Source organism: Heliangelus exortis, chromosome 3 (genome assembly GCF_036169615.1).
Source record: "Heliangelus exortis chromosome 3, bHelExo1.hap1, whole genome shotgun sequence".
NCBI classification, from domain to species: domain Eukaryota; kingdom Metazoa; phylum Chordata; class Aves; order Apodiformes; family Trochilidae; genus Heliangelus; species Heliangelus exortis.
Genome location: NC_092424.1, coordinates 88,213,701 through 88,228,719, shown reverse-complemented (window position 1 = coordinate 88,228,719; position 15,019 = coordinate 88,213,701). Strand labels below are relative to the sequence as shown.

Sequence of the window (15,019 nt, the reverse complement as noted above, 5' to 3'; positions counted from 1 at the left end):
CATATAAATTAGTCACTAGCACATAGTTAAAAAAAAAAAAAAAAAAAAGTTCCTTTTAATTAGTCTAAATAACTTGCTCTGTATATTTTTCAAAATGTAAGCAAAATACTTTCATTATACAAAACCTTATAGCACCCAAGTAACATATGTAGAACTGACACATTATGCCAAACTAGCAATTGTATAAAAAATATAAATGCTTACCAAAGGGGCAACTGCACTGGAAGCCATTTATGTTCTCTTCACAGGTTCCTCCATTCAAACAGGGTCTGTCTAGACACTTATTCATGTGAACAGAACACGTTTCTCCTGTAATTTTCCATTAAAAAAAAAAAAAAAAAAAAAAGAAAAGAAAAAAAGTGCTCATGTATTCAACTCATAGACATACTTGTAATGAAAGAGGACTATGGGATTGTCCCAAACTAAACAGTGACCCCAGTGGCCAAGGTGCACTTACTGAATACACAGGAGTACTGACAGACATCCTGTTACAAGACAGTCCATTTTGACAGGCATTGTTGGAAGCATGACAATCAGGAAAATAGAAAGCTTTCCTACTGAGAGTATGTGTAATCCTGGAGCTTTTTTCCATTACACAAAATTACTATATTCAGGCAATTTTAGCTGAGTTGTGTCAATCATTTCCTTTCAGTTCACTCACTGTCTCCTTTGAGAAAGAATGGCTAAGTATCACTGCATTTGAAAATCAGGCCAACACTAATTTGCAAAGAGTAATGTGTAGCAGCATTCAGCCTAGGTTCTACAGGAATTTGTTGGGACCATGATACTGGATATTTCTCTTTCTCCATATCATAAAATAAGGAGGAGAATGATCAAGTCACTGAAGAATATTTCATGAGGGAATGTACACATGAATGGGAATGAAAAAATTAAGAGCAAAGGTAGGAAGTATAGTGAAATGTAGATTTGAAATCTATAACAGAGGTTGCTTTGATTTCTAACAGGAAAGGTTATATCCAGTCACTGGAATGTGTTTAGCGTATGTCAGCAGTGCACAAAGCAGGCTGGGCTTTCTGTGAACTTCCTGGAAGAAGATTAAACCAAAATGAATGCTGAAACACCTCTGAATTCTTTGCACTGAAAAAAATATTTGGTCTCTTATCTGCAGCACACATACATACCCTCTCATACAGTCTTATGAATCAAGAGAGTCAGCTCTCAAAACCTGCATTTTGTGAATCTACAACATATAAAGGACCTTCACTGGAGAAGACTGTATTAACACCAAGGTTCTCCCTCACACATAAACTGGTAGAGTGTGCATTAGGTTTTTTCCTGCCTCTAAACATGGTTTGCTTTTTCCATAAGACTTCAAGATACATGGATGAAAAGGAGACAAGTAAACACTATCTGCTAAGAGCAGCTGCTTACTATGGCCCTGGCACCAGTGAGGAATACTCAGGACTGCCCAAAATATACTTTTTAAATTTCTTTTGATTTTTAGATTATTGATTTTTCTTTAGGATAACAGCACCGAGTATAACCGTTCTGATTTAATTCTGATAGTTTGCTTTTTTATGTTTTCTATTTCAGATCCATTTCCAACATTAAATCCCTGATTAAGGTAGGTCTCTCCTGAGAAAGATAAATGGAAATGCATTGGCTTTTGTTCTCTCCTCCTGCAGAGACAAGTGCAGAGTAGCACAAATGAAGTTTCCTCTAGAGGTAAATAATCTGGCCACATGCCTTTGGTAAGCTTCAGTGTGTGCAAGAAAACCCCCTTCAAAAAGACTATTTCACCTCCCCTGAGTTGTTGTGTACCCCCAGTAGGTAAAAGGTTAAAATAAAGCAAATGAAATTCTAAGGGATATAATGGAATGAGATCGTCCTTTTTCACTCATGATATTCCAGATTTGTGAACTTCTTACTGCCTTTCTGTGAAGATGGATCTGTTTTCCTCTTCAATCTAAGGAGCAAAGCTATCTAACTGAACTCAGGAATACCATAATTTTAAAACATGGCTGTAACAGGTATAACTACAGTTCCTTGTGAAATCCTTTGATCTTCTTTTCCTTTTGGGATAGGAAACTGGGTGTGGCATTCAGCAGGAAAATGAATCAACTACTGTAGGCTTCTGACTACAGATCTGTATTTTAAAACACAGAATTTAGAGAGAAATTCAGTTCCCTAAATGTCAGTATCTAATGCAAAAGAAAACAGTCCTAAGGGGATGAAACAGACAAGAAGCAGAGACAGTTGCAACAATTTTCTAACAGTACCATAAATTGGCCATTCAGGGTGGAATGGCCTGATGCAATGATAGGAAATAAGAGGATAGAACAATGACACAGAGGGCAGCTGTCAACTGAGGAGCATTTCCAAAAAGGAGTAAAAAGTAAAATGTACTGGGCAAGGTGAACCCTTTGAGGAATTCAAAACCAAAATGATACCTGTTAAAAAGGGTAATTCTGTGGTGGCATTTTGACTGGACTACAAGAAATGATCTAAAACTTTGCGAGTCCTGTGAGGATGACAAAATAATGAAGGTGAAAGGTATCTGGGACACGAGATGAACTCTGGAGCTTTAGCTGTGTTGAGGAGTAGTCACAAAACCTGATTGTGTGTAGAAAAAGAAAGAAATGAGTTGAAGCTAATCTCCCATTCTAAGCCTGACTGGTAGCATAATGATTCTGTCAGTGTGAGAAAGGATGCAGAAACAGATAACTTATTTTTTAACTTCATTTGGAAAAAAATAAATATCTGTTCTAAACTACAACTAAGAAATTCTCACCAGTGGCATCAGGAATGGAATTTCATTTCTAATACTAGGCCACAAATCCCCATTATTTTAAAACCTCAATTAGTACAGTTTTTCTTAATGTATTAATCTATATTACAACACTACATGAATTAAAATATTTAATTCCAATTTAGACAGCTAATCCCAAATGTCCAAACTAATGCTGTAGAGATATACATACTATACTTTTTTAACAGAGGACTGTCTGGTTTCAGATATTTTGCCTTGATTTACCTCTGGCCATACTAGATGTGTGAAAATTCTATTCCTCACTTAGGAGAATAAAGAAATGGAAAAAAAAAAATTAAAAACCCTGCTTTGATAACAAAGGTGGTGATTTTATGCTGGAGACTGTTATTACAGCTAAATTACTTCAGCTGCCACAGAAGCAACTACATGCCACTCAGCCTCATCTTTGTTATTAAACACTGAGAATACCTTTCTTATAACTGATGAAAATATTTGTGAAAACCACTGACTAATTTGCAATTTGTTCTAGCTAACAGTCCTTGCAGAATGATTTAGAAAGAAACCAAACTTTCTGAAATATTTCAGTTGAAAATGCTCTTAACACCTTAAACGAAGATAGTTTTCTCTTTTTTCCCTGATAAACTTGCAGCATCACTGACATACACAGCTAAGACTTTAGTTTCTATGCATCTCTGTTACCATTACTTCAAAATCTCTTTTGGTTTCCGTCTAATTTTGCTATCTATCTACTGAGAAATATACTATTTACAGCTATGAAAAAATGATATTATTCTTAATCTAAAAGCTAATAGTGCAGTTTTGGCAAATCTGTACATCTCAGAAAAGGTTAGGAGAATACAATTTTTTTCCCTTGAATCATGTTAAAGATTGGAAAGGCTTAATGCTTTAGTGCAATTTCTGCCAATCAAATGCATATGTAGTGAAAATAAAGGTAATTGGTATTTATGCAGTGTAGACAATATCCAGCTCTTCTGGCCATGTGCCATACCACAGCACACTATTAAACTCGTAGTTGCACCTAGCAAAAGCTATGTCCCAAAACTTCTAAGAGTTGCTAGGAAAAATTATGAATTTTTGCCCTCAGAGTACAAAGGCAATATATGAACAGTATTTTTAAACTATTTCAGAGAAAATCAAAGTATCTATGAAGCTACTGTGAGACCATATTTTCTGAATACTAGAGACATGATAAAAGCTGGACAGGAAAAAAAGAATCCATTTTTTTTCAGTATGCAGCTAATCTCAACTATGCATTTGAAATGGATGATGAGAACCTTCTTTGAACATCAGATAAAAATCACTAATTGGCTACAAATTACTTTCACCATCAAAGTTAATATAGATGTTTACTGGGTTTACTCTTTCAAGGTTAACATTAATGCAGCACATCCAAACATACCCAGTAATAACATGTAATATTTAATAAGGTATTTAATAAATGAGTCTGAATTCCTAAACAAGCTACAGGGGTCACGTCACCAAATTTTGAAGAACAAAGAGAATGTTAAAATTGACTGAGCCAGTTTCACTTCTATTAATTATATAGTATGTCTTAACCTGTAGAAAACTGATGTGTTTTTAAATATATATAGTGAAAAACTATGCTCCTGAAGGAAGTCTATCACTCTTTTAAACTCCATGGCTCGGTGTTTGACAACATTTTCAACAGGCACATTGATAATATGCAGACACAGATTATTGTGCACAAAGTTATTGATTATTGAGCACAAAAGTCTTTAGAAGAGCCAAAGGACCTGAGTAAGTACATGCTAAAAGTACAATTTATTTTGAGATATTTTTTTCTCATTGTAATATGCATTATGTGTATCTCTGATTAACTGCCACTACTATTAACAAGACAAGAGAAGTTTCCAGGGAAATCTTAGGGCAGACTTCCAGTACCTGAAGGGGCTAAAGGAAACCTGGCTATGGACTTTTTACAAGGGTACATAATGATAGGACGAGGGGGAATAGTTTTAAGGTGAAAGAGAGTAGATTAGTATATTAGGAATTTTTTTTTTTTTTTTTTTTTTTTTTTTTTTTTTTTTTTTTTTTTACAATGAAGGTGGTGAGGCACTGGAGAAACTGTAGAAATCTCATGTCTTGAAGTGTTCAAGCCCAGGTCAGATGCATCCTTGAGCAACCTGCTCTAGTGGGAGGTGTCTCTGCCCATGCCAGGATCTTGGAACTAGATGACCTTTAAGGTCCCTTCCAAACCACTCTATGATTCTCTGATTTTATTTAGCATGAACTCCTTAGTAGAGGAAATATTACTACAAGAAAGAAGATGAAACGTTCTATTCCCAGATCAGATGAAAAGTAAATGTTTTAAAATTCTGCTTAATGTGATCTTAAATAAATACTACTAAAAAAATCCCAAGAGGCTCTTTGAAAGTTCAACTAGTATTCGAAACACTAACAAAGTATTTGAAAGTATTGTCCACAATACTCCCGTCTCACTCTCCACCATTCTGCAAAATGTATGTAAGTATAAAGCTTCCAAGCTTGAGATTTAATTTTGTTGATTTCTAAGCCCCATTAATTACTCTGTTAGATAAGAGGTATCAGCCTCAGTTATATTTCTGCTTACTTTGAAGAAAATGCAGTTACAAAAAAGCAAGACAGATGCTCCAGGTGTGGTCTTAGTGAACTTAGCTGATATTTCCTCTTCTCAGCTATGTTGTTCTATGCATTTGGTCATTTTTTTCTTTTATTCAAGGTCTTGTCTGTGTTAGAAATTGCAATAGTTAAAAATAAATAAAATAAATCAGTTTTGTATGACCTCTTCAACTGTAAATTCCCACAAGCCCAGCTCATCTCTCTTCCTGACATTAAACTGTACGTCTGACAGGCAGGCATCACTGCCACAGGGTGCCAAGATTATCAGTCCCCTTAGCAGAAGAAAAGCCAGACAGAATCCCCACAGAGACTGCACTCACAGGTTGCCTGAGTTACACCCAGCCCAGCTCTTCTTGGTGCTGGAGATATGGGAACAGACATAAAATGGTTTTACCTTATTGAAATAGGAAGTCCATGAACACAAATGGAAGCAGGGATAGGAAAGGCAGGAAGGGTCTATAAACAAACCAACTGAACCCACCTCTACTGCAGAATTAGTAACTACATAGTTTCAGGTGATCCTGCTAAGATTAGCAGAAATCAGGGCCCTGAGGACACTTACAGATCCTAATTGCCCTGAACAGCCCCACCTGGGAACTTTCAACACTCCCTGCCTATTGTCCAATGAGCTCTGCCTCAACTCAGCTGTACTCAGGTGTAGACACCCAGTGGCCTGACCTACTCTGTAGATGTGCCTGTTTCTACTCCCACCTCTGTCCCTGTCTCAAGAAAGAAATTCAGCTCATGTTGTAAGTAATTTTCCTCTTTGGATGGATCCCAGCTTTTTCCCTGATTCTATCTCTCACTGCTTGTGACTTGCTTCCCTAGGTAGACCCTGGACTTGGTCCCTTGCTTGTGATGCATGGAGCTTATGAAGGACCCTGTTACCAGCTGCTTGTTTCTGCCCACCCTGTGTAAGTGTTGCAGAATTGGGCCTAGACAAGTGATGGCACTGTCTGCACTGGAATTATTCTTGGATTCAGGTTCATGGTTTCCCTGGACAATTTTGTGAAAAAATAGTTACTCAGCTTTTAAAGATCCAAATTTGACATAGGCCAAATTCTCTTGTAGGCTCTGGGGAATACTTCGGACATCTCAAAAACATCTCCATATTAAAGTTTCCATCACAGGTATATTTTATAGATCAAAAGGAAAGACTCATACATGATGTTACGAAGGATTTGTAACATTCAGATTATGATTTCCATGTTGGCAAATCTCATCATGATGCCTAAGGGATCTCTAGCTAATAGAATGAAAAGCATTTGAGAAATGCTGATAGACATCACATCAATCAATCATCAAGACAGAGGAGACAACTATAAGTTGTCTATGTAAATTTTTGCTTCTGAAATAAAAATAAAATATTCTAATGTTATATTAAAGTGTACCCAGGGATTCATTTATTAGCAGGAGAGAAACCAAACTGGTGAGTATTAACTCATGGTTTATCTACAAATCTATGAGTTCTAGTACACTAAGTGTGATGGTTCCCCAACGATTTACAGAGTCTTGAGCAACAATAACTTCTTTTTTACCCTTTAGTTTATTTATTATTGCCTTTGATATTTCATCTGAAAGTGAATATACTGTTTATGAAGAAAAATTACATATATCTGGATATATAAAGAAGTTGAATTACAGATAAATCACATACCCAACACACAAAAAGAGAAGTGAGATAAGAATAAATGTGGTTTTGTAGTATTACACTGAGATACTCTTCACTGATTCATAACATGCAGTTATGACCAAACTTCAAATCTGTTCTGTGCTGGAAAATATCCCAGGATAATAAACTGCTAGGAGATTATATGAAAATTGAATTGCTAGGATAGTGATAACATTCTTGTAAGTTTAAACAGTCTTTTATTAATTGTTTGTTGTTTATACTCTCTGACAAATCAGATTTTGATGTGTTCAGTACATGTGGTAATGCATTACACTGAGTAATATTGTGGAATTTCTTTTTTGGATTTGCTTCTGTGAGAAAGCTATTGAATAATACCTCCATTTAGCGAGAAAAATTATATATTTTCCAATAATATATCATGATATCATTTATAAAAACAAGTCCTCATGTTCACAGAGCTATAGAATGGTTGAGATTGGAAGTGACCTCTGGATGTCATCTTGTCTCATGTCCCTGCTCAAGTAGGAACACCGAGAGTCAGTTTTCTAGGGCAATGTCCAGAATGCTTTTTAACATCTATACAAAAAAAAACTTTGCAACCTCCATGATCAACCTTGGTCAGTGTTCAGTCACCCTCACAGTGAAAAAGTTTAGTTGTGCTGTCTTAACAGAATGTAGGCCGCTTCAGGGACAATTTTCTCTTTTGTTACACATTTATTAATTAATGAGCATTAAAAGTAAAAACCATCTTTTATTAAATGTTTATTCAGAAGACCAAGAAATTATATACTAACCTCAAATTGGGAACAAGTCTGCAAATGTATGCCACATTCATAAGTGTGTATTTATAAGTAAATGAACATAAGTAGACTTGAAAATAAGAATGTTAGCTCTGAAATGTTAAAAGTCAGTATACCTGGCCAGAATTTATCATGAAATTTCAGAACTGAAGTTATTATTAATAAATAGATCAGCACTCTGGTAGTGACCCAGAAAAATCCAAATGCATGTATTAGCTCAGCAGTTGAAATGGGAATTAGTAACCTAGTAATATGCATGCTCCCTGAACTGGAGAAAGAGTTTCCAGCAGCTTGGAAGAATAAAAGGTAAATTAATGATTACTTAGTACAGATGACACTGCACTTTCTATACCATTTATTTTTGCCTTTGTTTGCAGTAGTGTACCACAATTTGTCAATAAAGATAGAGAAGAATTCGGAGCATTCCAAGCACCACGTGCTTGGTGGTACAGACTAAAGGCTGGGAATGCCACACTTCAGTATTCATAGATTCATGGAATATGCTGAGTTGGAAGCGATTCATCAGAATCACTGAATCCAACTCCTGTCCCTGTGTAGGGCACCCCAAGAATCACACCATTTGCCTAAGAGCATCACCCAAACACTTCTTGAACTCAGGCAGGCTTTGTGCCATGACCACTGAACTGCTGAATCCAAAACGATTTTCTACCTCCCACTCATTGCTGAGTACCAGGGTATTCAGATGAAACAGAAATTTAGGACAAAAAGAAATTGTATTACCAGCTTGTATGGGATTCCTCTAACGCTATGCAGAAACCTACAGCCCATCTCATCCTAGAACAGATTTCTAAGGTGGGTAGATGCCCTATCTCTGCTGAGTAGAAAGCAGGACTGTATAACTCATTCAGATATAGCTGTTTATATTAAATAAGCTAAGACATGATATTGCTGATCTCATTCCTCTTTACACTTAGATTTCCTGTTCTGTACCAAAACGTTTGTTTTTATCAGCCAGTGTATGTCTAAGCCCATGACACCTAAGACTGCACAACAGTGAAATTAAAATAATATGAGTAAAATTGTGTTTTGTAACTTGATCAGTTTTCTTGCCCAAAGCATCAAAGCTCATGCTCATAATTGTACATTTAGTGGAGAAATAATCATCTGGGGAACAATTAAGAGACACAGCCTATGAATTTTCATGCTGTTTCAGTTAAAACTCTTGTAAGTCACACAAACACAGAAATATATGCATATTTGTTATTAAACAATCATATAAACATTGACTGCATAAAGCTGGACAGTCATGTTTATAGCACAAGGCTCTTCAAAAGAGAAAACTTACCTTTGAAGCCAGCAGCACAATGACATGAAAAGTGGCCAATTAAATCCAGACAAGTAGCTCCATTTTTGCAAGGTGAACTTGAGCATTCATTAATTTCAACTTCACAAAAAGGTCCTTCGTATCCAGGCACACAGTTGCAGCTGTAATTATGTAAGTGGTCTTGACAGAAACCATATTCAGAGCACTGGTTTCCAATGCAGTTGTCTATATCAAGTTCACAAAATGTGCCAGTGTAACCAAGGGGACATAGGCACCTGTTATTTAAACGAGAAAAGAAAAAAAACCAAACCAAACCAAAAACTCACAAACCACCAGTCTTGAACATATAGGTCAATAATGACTAACTTTAACAATACACTTCGAATTACTCACAAGAACTGAAACTTTTTTTTCAGTCTTCTTGCTTTACATTTAATTAGCTACTAAGTAACTTTGTTTCACACAGACTGCTTTCAGTAATTAAATGGAATTGCGCAATAATAAAAATCTTAGGTATTTAGGTGGGACAAACTAGTAGCTCTATTGCTTTTAATATCAAGCTGCCAGTGACAATATTAAAATAAAAAACTTGCATAAATAATGAGTATTATGCATTTTAAGAATTGCTCTTCTGAAAATTATTAGTTGCTTGCTACAATATCACTAGGAGAAAAGACAATATTACATCCTGCTTGCTCTGAATATAAAATCAGTAAAAAAATGCTTTATCATTAGAAACAAGTTTTGCAATTTCTGTCTGTAACTGAAAAAAGAACCTAAACAATCTCTATGGTTTTAAAAAACCTGAGCAAGCCTTTTTTTCCCCCCCAAAAAAAGTAGGATGACATATGCATTTTGTAAGACTGGAGATTATATTTTCACACTCCTTTTTCTCACAATTTTTATAAATGTGTGAATGGAAACAAAGCTGGATTATCTCATCACTGATTCACATCTCACAGCATTAGAAAATCCCCTGTAGTTGGCAATATTTTTTATTTATTGATCCTATCCTTATCATGTCCAGAAGTCTCCTCTCAGGAGGAGATAATCTTACATATTCTTGGTCCATAGAGATGTTACCTAGAAGCTAGAAAAAATTAGCATATTAAGGAAGACTAGATTATAGCAATTTTCCCTACTGATGTATCTGGAAAAAATGACTTTTTTTTTTCCTTGATTTTTTAACAGAAATGAATGTTCATATGGCTGTTTGTTTCAGTCCTTGTTTATTATTGCTACATTTTTACGTTAGACTTCTGGAAATTTACATTTAAATATTTTTATATCGATACCAAATCTCCTGCAGGACAATCAAAAGTCACTAGAAAAAAGATCCCATGCAGGATTCTGTGTACCGAAACGATCTTATTAAAGTTGGCATCATGATAGCTATTTTGAATGTCATTTCACAAAGGCTTTTTGCAACATAACTTTCAGACTGAGGATAACCATATCCACTGCTGATACACATTATTCTCTATTGAGGTAGGTTCTTATTTTGCCTAAATTCTTGGCAAGATTTTTTTTTACAAGTTCAAAGAACTTTTTCTATATACAAATCAGAGTATGAGAAGGGCAGAATACTGTGGGAATTCCATCTATCATGGTACTAATGAAATACTTTGGATGAAAAAGGAAGAAGGTGGAAAGAGATATGTATCAAAGGCATAGCTCCTAGTGTTTAACCAATTTATTTATTTGTTTGTTTGTTTGTTTTTCTTAAGAATACAGCTTCAGCACATAAAAAATCTGGTGGGTTTTCCCTTTTGTGTTGTGACTAAAAGAAACCTACAGTAAAGAAGGTATGTTTATAAGCAGATATTCTTGGTTCTTTTGTGAGACTGTACAGTGCACTCAGTTTAGAAATGCTTTTGTAATTTTCTTCCTTCTTTTTCTTTTCTTTCCACCTATGGAAAAGATAGATAGTACTAGAAAATAAGATAGTTGATCCTTTAAACAGAAAAATGACTAAATGATTGAACAACTCTTACTATTTTTTATAAGTATGCAAACAAACACCAGCTGCTTTCCTATTGACTCCTTGCAGGAGGAGTCCAGGCTTCCCAGTCAAGCTTGTGTCAACTTTGTGTCTTCTTGATCCTATGAAATTTTTTCATAATACCTGAAGCCTGGTTTTGTTCTTCCTCATTTCTCAAAGTGCATTCGTACAACACTTATAAAAAATAGGGTGAGGAGAAAAGTTTTATGATTAATTTCTTGGCTGTTCCAGATGGCAGTGTTTTGTAGCACATTGCAGAGCAATATCAGCATGTAAAATCAATTTATTTCAGTTGCAACTAAATCAGTAGATGTGCTCCTTGGAGCACAGCTAATGGACACCAACTACTGATGGGCTTTTAGTCTGTGGATCAAATCAGTGCTGGCTTGAAGTAAGTCTTCCATATCTTGTATAGTATGGTTGTGAGTTCTTCAGCACCACCTTTTTTAGCTTTACAGATCTACTGCTACTGCACTACAGCACCTACTCAAGTAGGTATAGCTAATGTATTTTCTCTTCCAATCTCAGTCACTCCTTAGCTAAAAATTCTTCCCCTCCAGCTGAGAAAGCTCCAGCTGATTCCGTGGTTTCTCACGTTTTGATGGAATGAAGTTCACACAAATATCACATTGCTTTACAGATAAATGTAAATGTTGATTTGAAGAGTCCTGTCTTGAAACAGAAGGAACACAGGGGCACTGCAGCTGTGCTGAAGACTGCCCAGTATCTGTCTACTTTGCTTTTTAATAAATTTTTTATAGTAGTTCAAGCAGATTAACTGCCTTTTATCAGTAATGATTTTTTTTCTATGTTTGAAACATGAAGTGCACACTCATTCATAAATGGACTAAAAGGTTATTTAGTATTTGCCTTTTGCAAGCATCTGTAGAAAAGCTATTGTATAACTTCTTACAGAGACCTTCCCTAAAAAATTATAATAGTGCTGTGTCTTTCTTTCTATGCTTTCCTTGGGCTATAGTAAGTGTAGAACTTGATCTGACTAGACTGGACTGGAGAAACAGAAGGAATAGGACAGGTAAGGGAACTACACTGAATTTTAAATTTTGTAATTTCTTGCTTTTGCTCCCCTTAAATAAATACAGTAGAGTAAAATATATAGTAGGACTTACTTCATTTTGTAACTTGGTTGTCCAAACATAATTGGCTAGGAATAAATTTACAAGTGTGAAGAAAACAGTATTAAATCCCTTCTTGGATTTCAAAATAGAAAAATCAACAACTTGAAGAGCTCTTTCATTTTAATTACTCGTTAAATACTTTTCACTAGGCCATGTAAATCAGTCCTCTCTCTTCTATGGAGAACATAATGAAATAATAGAGGTTCATTTGAAAGGAAAATTAAAATACCTTTTTATGTAGTGACGCTGTCTGTTTACTGATATAATGAATCTTCTCTGGTTTTGATCTCAGGTATGTGTGACTAAAGGACACTAGATTCTTGTGGCATGTGGATGCATTTGGTCTATTGCATTGTATCTTGCCAGAATCATCATATTGACAGCTACACCATCATCCAGTGGCAGGACCAGTTATTCTTTGGAGAAGTTAAAATTTTAAATACATGCTAATTAATGTTAGGATAACTCAAAATCATAGACTCAGCTGGAAGTGCAGTAGTTAATTTTTATTAACAAGAGGCTTTGTGTCAGTGTGATTGAGTTGTTGGAGAGTGATTCGTTGTAGGAAAAGGCTCACTAAACCAAAGGAGTAAAACTGCTAAGACTGATTATTGAGATTGTGTTGCTCTTATTCTGTGGCCTTACTGAGTGTTATATTAATCACAGTTTTAAAGTCCTCCTCCTTCATCCAGAGCAATTCCCCAATTTGAACTCGAAAGAAATTATATTAAAGATACACTTATTTGACACTGCTGTCTGGATCAGTAATTTCAAAATGGGAGGAAAAATAGAATATTCCATGGTAAAGAGATAGAAATTTAGAAAAATTTCATATACCTGAGTGAGAGCTTAAAAGAAGGGTTGTCCTTAAAGCAAAGCAGGATACTGGCCATGCTTTCCTGGCCTTAGCATTTCTATAATGTCACCACCAAATTTCAATAATTAGTTTAGAAGTTAAGACTTTTTTTTCTTTTTACTAGGGAAAAAAAATATATAAATAAAACTGTAATGCATAACATTTTGTCTTAATAAATGGAGTAGATAATGGTAAGTGGTGTTTTGAATGACTATAATAGCTTTAAAAATGGATCTCAGTAGGGTTACTAATGGCACTTACACATCTAATTCTCCATATATTCTGCTGATAGTTTTCTTATATCTTCCTGAAACTACTTTGCGTCAAATACAGTTCTTGACAACAGCCTTATCAAAAACTATACCCATTTTAGGATAGAAATGGAAATCGCATGAATCCTTAGAAAAAGCTGGGTACCAACTGTAGTTGCATTCAGAATTTCCTCTCCTTTTCATTTTGGTTTTAATGGTGCATTGGGAAGAGGAAATGACAATCATTTGACTTGCTGACAATAAATACCTGTTTGGAAATCCCATTATTTTTAAGGAAGGAAGAGTTTAATTCTCTTAAAAAATTATTCACTGACAATAGACAACAGTTCTCTGTCTACAGAGCAGGTATTATACAGGGAAAACAGCTGCCTTTGAAAAAATAAGCAATTGTTTTTCTGTGGGATTCATGTTCTCTGCTGGCAAAACCATCCACTAACACATCTAGGATGGGGATCTTAACACTATGTTTTCTTGTTCCTTAAATAAAGAGAATAATCTGTCAACTTAATTTTTACTTTTTCAGTCTTTGAAAGACAAGTTAAGTGTTTTCTGTCAACACCTTGAGTTGAAACTAAATTCAGAAGGTCTTGTTTTACGGTAAAATGTTACTTATTCAGGGTTGCGATTTGTTTGGGGTTTTTTTGTTGTTGTTTTGTTTGGGGATTTTTTTTTTTAAGAGGAAAAATAAATATTTCAAGTCTAATAAGAACAGCTAAACTCCACTTTTTGAAGAAATGCTTTTCCATTTACTTTCCACCCAGACCTTTATACTGTCTCATTTTCATGTATCTACAGCACCTGACAGCTCACTAAGGAAAGCATATTCTTGACAGTTTTGTCAAGACCTAAAATAAAAATAAATTAAAAAAAAAATGCTCCAAAACCACAGCATTTCAACTATCCACTTGAAATTTAAACTGAAGTTTTAATAAAAAATGTTACTCCATGTAACATTACAAGCTCATATAGTTTTTACCATTAAAAAAAACAGATTATTTGTATATCTGAGCTTTTGCATAGTTGGTTTAACTTAATGAAAGTTAGTTTCCATGGCATTTTTAATCTGAGAAAATTATTACTGCAGTAACAACTCTCTCTGTAATGCTTGTTGGAAGGAAAGAACTTTGTATGACATAAACATTTTATGAATGCATGTATGGAAAGCATCTTATTAGTACCTGTATTTATTAATTCCATCTTCACATGTGGCTTCATGTTGGCAATGGTTTATCTCACAGTCATTAATATTCTCCTGGCATGTTTGTCCTGTCCATCCAAGAGCACAGACACAGTGAGATGTCTGGTTTTCTTCATCATAGAAGCAGCTGCCTCCATTTGCACATACCTGGAGATGGAAAGTATAGATACATAAGAACATTTATCTCTGCATGCTGTTTTTTTTTCCCCAAAGAGTTTAACAGGGTAAGCTATTGGTAATAAATATGGTTATTTAATGATTTTATAATGCAATTTTACAAAAGGGTGATTTTCAAGAACGTAAAATACTGACTGCCATTAAATCAATGTATCAATTCATTGATTAGCTGGAAAGGGGCTGATTCAGTTTAATAGCACCATTTTCATAACTGACCTTAAAATGTGCTTTTTCTAGGAGGGACAATAGTAAACTATTTTTCCATTAAAAGATTTTTCCATTAAAA

The 15,019-nt window shown here is 35.0% G+C and overlaps 1 protein-coding gene across 3 annotated transcripts in view; it reads right to left on the bottom strand.

Annotated features, from left to right (window-relative positions):
* The window catches only part of EYS (eyes shut homolog), a 724,585-nt gene that overhangs the window by 625,930 nt on the left and 83,636 nt on the right, over window positions 1-15,019 (bottom strand). For all 3 annotated transcript variants that reach the window (XR_011725383.1, XM_071741624.1, XM_071741625.1), the window contains exons 9-11: window positions 14,537-14,703; window positions 9,111-9,364; window positions 205-309 (exon numbers count right to left, since the gene is read on the bottom strand). Coding sequence is in view for 2 of the 3 variants with exons in the window: in XM_071741624.1 (XP_071597725.1) it covers window positions 205-309; window positions 9,111-9,364; window positions 14,537-14,703 (526 nt within the window). In the remaining variant the exon portion in view is untranslated. The remainder of the gene's footprint in view (window positions 1-204; window positions 310-9,110; window positions 9,365-14,536; window positions 14,704-15,019) is intronic.